Source organism: Salvelinus namaycush, unplaced genomic scaffold, assembly GCF_016432855.1.
Source record: "Salvelinus namaycush isolate Seneca unplaced genomic scaffold, SaNama_1.0 Scaffold301, whole genome shotgun sequence".
Classification (NCBI taxonomy): domain Eukaryota; kingdom Metazoa; phylum Chordata; class Actinopteri; order Salmoniformes; family Salmonidae; genus Salvelinus; species Salvelinus namaycush.
In genome coordinates, this window is record NW_024059909.1 from 78,281 (window position 1) to 87,612 (window position 9,332).

The 9,332-nt window shown below is 45.6% G+C and overlaps 1 protein-coding gene across 1 annotated transcript in view; it reads right to left on the reverse strand.

Annotated features, from left to right (window-relative positions):
• Window positions 1–9,332, reverse strand: part of LOC120039812 (piezo-type mechanosensitive ion channel component 2-like) — a 175,871-nt gene that overhangs the window by 69,672 nt on the left and 96,867 nt on the right. Inside the window, 3 exon segments of the mRNA XM_038985183.1 lie at window positions 159–402; window positions 4,788–4,953; window positions 5,204–5,305. Coding sequence (XP_038841111.1) covers window positions 159–402; window positions 4,788–4,953; window positions 5,204–5,305 — 512 coding nt within the window.

Below are 9,332 nucleotides of genomic sequence, written 5' to 3' on the forward strand. Positions count from 1 at the left end.
TTACCAATGCTCTGTGAAGCCTTTGTGAGTTGTTGTTCGTTTAAAGTGGAATCGTATGTCCTACTGTGTGTGTGTGTGTGTGTGTGTGTGTGTGTGTGTGTGTGTGTGTGCGTGTGTGTGTGTGTGTGTGTGTGTGCGTGTGTGTGTGTCCTACTCACAGACAGGATGTTCTTCATGGTGATCACAAACACGTTATAGGCGATCAGGAAGTCCCAGTAGTGGATGATGTTTTTGATTGGCTTGAGCAGCAGCTCCCTGCCGAACAGCAGGAAGTAGAAACATCCCACTATATAGCCCAAACAGAAGAGGCTGATACGCGTGGTGCCGGTGATGAAGATGATGGTGAGGACGAACCAGAACAGGTAGCTGAACGTGATGACCTTCAGCATGTCCAGGTAGGACCTGGAGGAGGAGAGGAGAGAAGGAGAGGAAAGAAGAGGACATGCAGGTAGACAAGTGGTTAATCTCAGGTAGACTAACGGTTAATCCCAGACTAGCGGTTAATCCCAGGTAGCCTAGCGGTTCATCCCAGGTAGACTAGCGGTTCATCCCAGGTAGCCTAGCGGTTCATCCCAGGTAGCCTAGCGGTTAATCCCAGGTAGACTAACGGTTCATCCCAGGTAGCCTAGCGGTTCATCCCAGGTAGCCTAGCGGTTCATCCCAGGTAGACTAGCGGTTAATCCCAGGTAGACTAGCGGTTCATCCCAGGTAGCCTAGCGGTTCATCCCAGGTAGCCTAGCGGTTCATCCCAGGTAGCCTAGCGGTTCATCCCAGGTAGCCTAGCGGTTAATCCCAGGTAGACTAGCGGTTAATCCCAGGTAGACTAGCGGTTAATCCCAGGTAGACTAGCGGTTCATCCCAGGAAGCCTAGCGGTTAATCCCAGGTAGCCTAGCGGTTCATTCCAGGTAGCCTAGCAGTTAAACCCAGGTAGACTAACGGTTAATCCCAGGTAGACTAGCGGTTAATCCCAGGTAGCCTAGCGGTTCATCCCAGGTAGCCTAGCGGTTCATCCCAGGTAGCCTAGCGGTTAATCCCAGGTAGACTAACGGTTAATCCCAGAGCCGACTAGGTGAATAATCAGTGCGTGTGCCCATGTACAGAGGCACTTAACCCTAATCACTGCTGTAAGTGTCTCTAGATAAGAGTCTGTTAAATGACTCACTACTGTAGTGGCTCTGGATCAGAGAGTCTGTTAAATGACTCACTACTGTAGTGGCTCTGGATCAGAGAGTCTGTTAAATGACTCACTACTGTAGTGGCTCTGGATCAGAGTCTGTTAAATGACTCACTACTGTAGTGTCTCTGGATCAGAGAGTCTGCTAAACGATTCACTGTTACGGGATTTTTGTGTTTAATGACTAAAATATGTATACATTTGACTTAGAATTATAACTCATAAATGTTGAATGTTATGTGTTCCTTGTTAGAAAGAATGGGTTTATCTTCAGACAGGCTAGAATGATGTCTCTACCCAGGGAGGGGAGAGACCTTGAGTTGGTTGTAGATAGTTTAACAGGTGGCAGACAGTAATGAGAACTCGAACTGTATTGCCATTGTATCCGAGAGGAGGTTGGACATTAAAACCTATGACATCATCTTTATTATATAACCTGATGTAAAATGTATTATGATCAGTACTCTCGAGAATAAACGCTATTGATTGATTGATTTTAAGACTGGTATCTGTCCATTTTATGCTGATAATTATCTTACAAATTCTTATTTATGGGCAGAGTGTTTTAATTGAATTGGTTAATAAACAGGAATCAAAATTCCTTTAATACTCACTACTGTAGTGTCTCTGGATCAGAGAGTCTGCTAAACGACTCACTACTGTAGTGGCTCTGGATCAGAGAGTCTGCTAAATGACTCACTACTGTAGTGGCTCTGGATCAGAGAGTCTGCTAAATGACTCCCTACTGTAGTGGCTCTGGATCAGAGAGTCTGTTAAATGACTCACTACTGTAGTGTCTCTGGATCAGAGAGTCTGTTAAATGACTCACTACTGTAGTGGTTCTGGATCAGAGAGTCTGTTAAATGACTCACTACTGTAGTGGCTCTGGATCAGAGAGTCTGCTAAATGACTCACTACTGTAGTGTCTCTGGATCAGAGAGTCTGCTAAATGACTCACTACTGTAGTGACTCTGGATCAGAACGTCTGCTAAACGACTCAACTAGAAAACGAGAAGGGAAATAAAGCAACAATGTGTCCAATGTGTTGCTAGGCTTTAGCTCAGGGGGCTAACACAGTCCTGTAGTGCGGGTTCAAACCCAGTTAGTCTGACCACTTTACCTACATGAGAAGACACCCTGCTGTCTGTCATCATAACAGATACATCATTAAGACATTGAGCTGCAATAACAAAAAGCAACATGTTCTGTAATATAATCTGTCATATATCCATCAATCACATCATCTTAACGAGATCAATAATGGTCAGGCTTACAGTAAACGTCTGATGATCGATCAATACTTGGAGCCTACAGTGGATAATATAATATATGGGGTTGACTTGAAACCCGATCCATGTCTGTCACTACAGGTATCTACTGTATGAGAGAGAGGGATGGAGGGAGACAGAGAGAGAGAGAGATAGGGAGAGAGAAGGGAGAGACAGAGAGAGATAGGGAGAGATAGAGAGATAGGGAGAGAGAGAGAGAGAGAGAGATAGGGAGAGAGAGAGAGATAGGGAGAGAGAGAGAGATAGGGAGAGAGAGAGATAGGGAGAGAGAGGGAGAGAGAGAGAGAGAGAGATAGGGAGAGCAAGAGAGAGAGAAAGAGAGAGACTATTTTACTATTTATATTTTTGACAATTCATTCCTAAAGAAAATAATGCACTTTTTACTCCTTACATATTCCCTAACACCCAAAAGTACTCATTACATTTTGAATGCTTAGCAGGACAGGAAAATGGTCCAATTCACACACTTATCAAGAGAACATCCCTGGTCATCCCTGCTGCCTCTGATCTGGAGGACTCACTAAACAGAGAACATCCCTGGTCATCCCTGCTGCCTCTGATCTGGAGGACTCACTAAACAGAGAACATCCCTGGTCATCCCTACTGCCTCTGATCTGGAGGACTCACTAAACAGAGAACATCCCTGGTCATCCCTACTGCCTCTGATCTGGCAGACTCACTAAACACAAATGCTTCGTTAGTAAATTATGTCTGAGTGTTGAACTGTGACCCTGGCTATCCAGGGTAAACTACAATATCTACTTGGTGAAATACCACCGTGTGCCATCACAGCAGCAAGATTTGTGACCTGTTGCCACAAGAAAGGGGCAACCAGTGAAGAACAAACACCATTCTAAATACAATCCATATTTCTGTTTATTTATTTTCCCTTTTGTACTTTAATTAACTATTTGTACATCGTTACAACACTGTATAAATACATAATATGACATTTGAAATGTCTTTATTAGTGTCACATCCGTTACATTAGTTTGGAACTTCTGTGAGTGTAATGTTTACTGTTCATTTGATATTGTTTATTATCTATTGGCACGTTTCCCATGCCAATAAAGCCCCTTAAATTGAATTGAATTGGAAATGGAATCGATAGAGAGAGGTCTGGAAAGTGGGCCAGAGTGGCAGACACTGATTGGACAGAATGTCTTATAGATGATGGACTTCTCTCTACCTCTATATCAGGAATCTGATACGTGGAAAAACCAGAGGTATAAGTGCCGGGGAACAAGGGCTGATGGCTGGGCAACCCTGGTCAACAGTAGTACACTATAGGGAATAGGGTGCCATTTGGAACGCAGACTAGAGCATGGTTTGGGATGCAGACTAGAGCATGGTTTGGGATGCAGACTAGAGCATGGTTTGGGATGCAGACTAGAGCATGGTTTGGGATGCAGACTAGAGCATGGTTTGGGATGCAGACTAGAGCATGGTTTGGGATGCAGGCCAGAGCATGGTTTGGGATGCAGACTAGAGCATGGTTTGGGATGCAGGCCAGAGCATGGTTTGGGATGCAGACCAGAGCATGGTTTGGGATGCAGACTAGAGCATGGTTTGGGATGCAGACTAGAGCATGGTTTGGGATGCAGACTAGAGCATGGTTTGGGATGCAGGCCAGAGCATGGTTTGGGATGCAGACTAGAGCATGGTTTGGGATGCAGGCCAGAGCATGGTTTGGGATGCAGACTAGAGCATGGTTTGGGATGCAGACTAGAGCATGGTTTGGGATGCAGGCCAGAGCATGGTTTGGGATGCAGACTAGAGCATGGTTTGGGATGCAGGCCAGAGCATGGTTTGGGATGCAGACTAGAGCATGGTTTGGGATGCAGGCCAGAGCATGGTTTGGGATGCAGACTAGAGCATGGTTTGGGATGCAGACTAGAGCATGGTTTGGGATGCAGGCCAGAGCATGGTTTGGGATGCAGACTAGAGCATGGTTTGGGATGCAGACTAGAGCATGGTTTGGGATGCAGGCCAGAGCATGGTTTGGGATGGAAGGTAGTGTGCTAGTGCTCTGTCCTTAACTACTGCTGTTGATGGACACAGAGTGCCATAATGAAAGAGCTCTCCACTCTGAGCATCAAAACACTGTAATGTTAGAACAGGACACAATCAATGGCTATCCTCTTTTCCTGTCTCTCCCTATCCTCCCATCGGATCTGCCTTCCTCGCTTGCTGCCTAGCGCAATCAAGGTGAGAGCTTCTGGTTGGTACTTCACTGGGCTGCACCTCTGTAACATACAGTAACATACTGTAACATACATGCTCATATGCATCACTCTCCATGGTATAATGGTATAGTCACTACCTGGAATGTATAAAGTCGGGGACAGGGTTGTGAACGCTGAAGGAGGCGGCGTCGAGGTCTCTACAGATCTCCACGTTGTCTCCGGCCATGAGACGGACGGCTGCCTTGTTCTCCTCTTCAAATATACTCTTCTGGAGTGAGGCGCAGAGAAGGAGCATGAAGTCATCTATAGAGGAGAGGAGAGGAGAGGAGAGGAGAGGAGAGGAGAGGAGAGGAGAGGAGAGGAGAGGAGAAAAAAGAGAGAGGAGAGAGGAGAGAAGGACGTGGCAAGGGGAGGATTTAGGAAAGCATATATTAGCTTCATAGCAATTTAATAGCTAACCAAAATGTAGATAGAGACTGAGGCAATATAATCCATTCTATTAACCCTGTCCATACCGATCCATAATACACCGACAGAGCAGTATGATACATACAGACAAGAAAGATTGGGTTGGGGTTGGTGTGGAAGTCAGGTAAATACAGCCACTTGATGATGTTGGAGTCCATTGCAGAGTTAGGGAACCGCCATGGGTAGTCTGAAGGGATGGAGAGCACCAACAAGAATATCAGGGGTCAAATCATCAAAACAGAAAATCCCATACATTTCATAATTAAGCTCAATTTAAACAAGCACATAACACATGTAAACTGTACAATGCATAAGACATACACATAATAATAATAATGATACTACTAATAATAATAAGATTAACTATTTGTATAGTGCTTTTCAATAAAAGTAACAAAGTGCTTCACATCATTAAATAATAAAACACAAGTCCTAACAAAGAAACAAAGACAGGAGGTGTCACGTTCCTGACCTGTTTTCCTTGTTTTTGTATGTGTTTAGTTGGTCAGGGCGTGAGTTGGGGTGGGCATTCTATGTTATGTGTTTCTATGTTGGGTTAAATGTGTTGCCTGATATGGTTCTCAATTAGAGGCAGGTGTTTGACGTTTCCTCTGATTGAGAACCATATTAAGGTAGGCTGTTCTCACTGTTTGTTTGTGGGTGATTGTTCCTGTGTCTGTGTCTGTGTCACCACACGGGACTGTTTCGTGTTCGTTCGTTTGGTTAGTCTGTTCCTGTTCTTCGTGTTATATTGTAAGTTCTCAAGTTCAGGTCTGTCTACGTCGTTTTGTTGTTTTGTAATTTTTCAAAGTGTTTTTTCGTGTTCGTCTTGTCTTTAAATAAATTCATTCATGTATTCATCTACCGCTGCGTTTTGGTCCGATCCCTACTCCTTCTCCTCATCCGAGGAGGAGGAATTAGACAGCCGTTACAGGAGGAAGGAGAATATATATTTTAATAATGTTTTATCATATATTAAACGCCTCTTTATGCTTTACATTTGTGGAAGAAGTACTAAGGTTATCTACAATCTGAGTTCCTTCAAGGTGGGGACCAAATACAACAACCTCTGATTTCTTATCATTGGTGAAGGGTAGCTACGCTAGCTTGGTCAATGGTGAAGGGTAGCTACGCTAGCTTGGTCAATGGGGAAGGGTAGCTACGCTAGCTTGGTCAACGGTGAAGGGTAGCTACGCTAGTGCGCGGGGGCTTTTTTTACGCGTAGCTTGGTCAATGGGTGAAGGTGTAGCTATAGCTAGCTTGGTCACTGGGAAGGGTAACTACGCTAGCTTGGTCACTGGGGAAGGGTAGCTACGCTAGCTTGGTCAATGGTGAAGGGTAGCTATGCTACTTGGTCACTGGGGAAGGGCAGCTACGCTAGCTTGGTCAATGGTGAAGGGTAGCTACGCTAGCTTGGTCAATGGGGAAGGGTAGCTACGCTAGCTTGGTCAACGGTGAAGGGTAGCTACACTAGCTTGGTCAATGGTGAAGGGTAGCTACGCTAGCTTGGTCAATGGTGAAGGGTAGCTACGCTAGCTTGGTCAACGGTGAAGGGTAGCTACGCTAGCTTGGTCAATGGTGAAGGGTAACTACGCTAGCTTGGTCAATGATGAAGGGTAACTACGCTAGCTTGGTTAATGATGAAGGGTAACTACGCTAGCTTGGTCAATGGTGAAGGGTAGCTACGCTAGCTTGGTCACTGGGGAAGTTAGCTACACATTTTACATTTACATTTTACATTTTAGTCATTTAGCAGACGCTCTTATCCAGAGCGACTTACAGTAGAGTGCATACATTTTATTACATTTTACATACTGAGACAAGAATATCCCTACCGGCCAAACCCTCCCTAACCCGGACGACGCTATGCCAATTGTGCGTCGCCCCACGGACCTCCCGGTTCGGGCCGGCTGCGACAAAGCCTGGGCGTGACCCAGAGACTCTGGTGGCGCAGCTAGCACTGCGATGCAGTGCCCTAGACCACTGCGCCACCCGGGAGGCTACACTAGCTTGGTCAATGGTGAAGGGTAGCTACGCTAGCTTGGTCAATGGTGAAGGGTAGCTACGCTAGCTTGGTCAATGGTGAAGGGTAGCTACGCTAGCTTGGTCAATGGAGAAGGGTAGCTACGCTAGCTTGTCAATGTGAAGGTAGCTACCTAGCTTGGTCAACGGTGAAGGGTAGCTACGCTAGCTTGGTCAATGGTGAAGGGTAACTACGCTAGCTTGGTCAATGATGAAGGGTAACTACGCTAGCTTGGTTAATGATGAAGGGTAACTACGCTAGCTTGGTCAATGGTGAAGGGTAACTACGCTAGCTTGGTCAATGGGGAAGGGTAACTACGCTAGCTTGGTCAATGGTGAAGGGTAACTACGCTAGCTTGGTCAATGGGGAAGGGTAGCTACGCTAGCTTGGTCAATGGGGAAGGGTAGCTACGCTAGCTTGGTCAATGGGGAAGGGTAGCTACGCTAGCTTGGTCAATGGGGAAGGGTAGCTACGCTAGCTTGGTCAATGGGGAAGGGTAGCTATGCTAGCTTGGTCACTGGGGAAGGGTAGCTATGCTAGCTTGGTTAATGGTGAAGGGTAGCTATGCTAGCTTGGTCAATGGTGAAAGGTACTTCCGCATAGCAGTGAAACTGAATGTTATGATTACAGATTATGGCCAAAAGTTTTGAGAATGACACAAATATTCATTTTCACAAAGTCTGCTGCCTCAGTTTGTATGATGGCAATTTGCATATGCTCCAGAATGTTATGAAGAGTGATCAGATGAATTGCAATTAATTGTTAGTCCCTCTTTGCCATGCAAATGAACTGAATCCCCCAAAAACATTTCCACTGCATTTCAGCCCTGCCACAAAAGGACCAGCTGACATCATGTCAGTGATTCTCTCGTTAACACAGGTGTGAGTGTTGACGAGGACAAGGCTGGAGATCACTCTGTCATGCTGATTGAGTTCGAATAACAGACTGGAAGCTTCAAAGGGAGGGTGGTGCTTGGAATCATTGTTCTTCCTCTGTCAACCATGGTAACCTGCAAGGAAACACGTGCCGTCATCATTGCTTTGCACAAAAAGGGCTTCACAGGCAAGGATATTGCTGCCAGTAAGACTGCACCTGAATCAACTATTTATCAGATCATCAAGAACTTCAAGGAGAGTGGTTCAATTGTTGTGTAGAAGACTTCAGGGCGCCCAAGAAGTCCAGCGGGTGTGAGTGCATCTGCACACACAGTGATGCGAAGACTTTTGGAGGATGGCCTGGTGTCAAGAAGGGCAGCAAAGAAGCCACTTCTCTCCAGGAAAAACATCAGGGACAAACTGATATTCTGCAAAAGGTACAGGGGTTGGACTGCTGAGGACTGGGGTAAAGTCATTTTCTCTGATGAATCCCCTTTCCGATTGTTTGGGCATCCGGAAAAGCTTGTCCGGAGAAGACAAGGTGAGCGCTACCATCAGTCCTGTGTCATGCCAACGTAAAGCATCCTGAGACCATTCATGTGTGGGATTGCTTCTCAGCCAAGGGAGTGGGCTCACTCACAATTTTGCCTAAGAACACAGCCATGAATAAGAATGGTACCAACACATCCTCCAAGAGCAACTTCTCCCAACCATCCAGGAACAGTTTGGTGACGAACAATACCTTTTCCAGCATGATGGCACCTTGCCATAAGGCAAAATTGATAACTAAGTGGCTCGGGAACAAAACATCGATATTTCGGGTCCATGCCAGAAAACTCCCCAGACCTTAATCCCTTGAGAACTTGTGGTCAATCCTCAAGAGGCGGGTGGACAAACAAAACCCCACAAATTCTGACAAACTCCAAGCATTGATTATGCAAGAATGGGCTGCCATCAGTCAGGATGTGGCCCAGAAGTTAATTGACAGCATTCCAGGGCGGATTGCAGAGGTCTGAAAAAGAAGGGTCAACACTGCAAAATTGACCCTTTGCATCAACTTCATGTAATTGTCAATAAAAGCCTTTGACACGTATGAAATGCTTGTCATTATACTTCAGTATTCCATAGTAACATCTGACAAAAATATCTAAAGACACTGAAGCAGCAAACTTTGTGAAAATTAATATTTGTGTCATTCTCAAAATTTTGGGCCACGACTGTACAGAAAAAAAGGATGGTGCCCAGAATTGACCCCTGAGGGACACCATAATGAATAGATTCTGGGGACGATACTGAACCAGCCATGCCCATGAGAA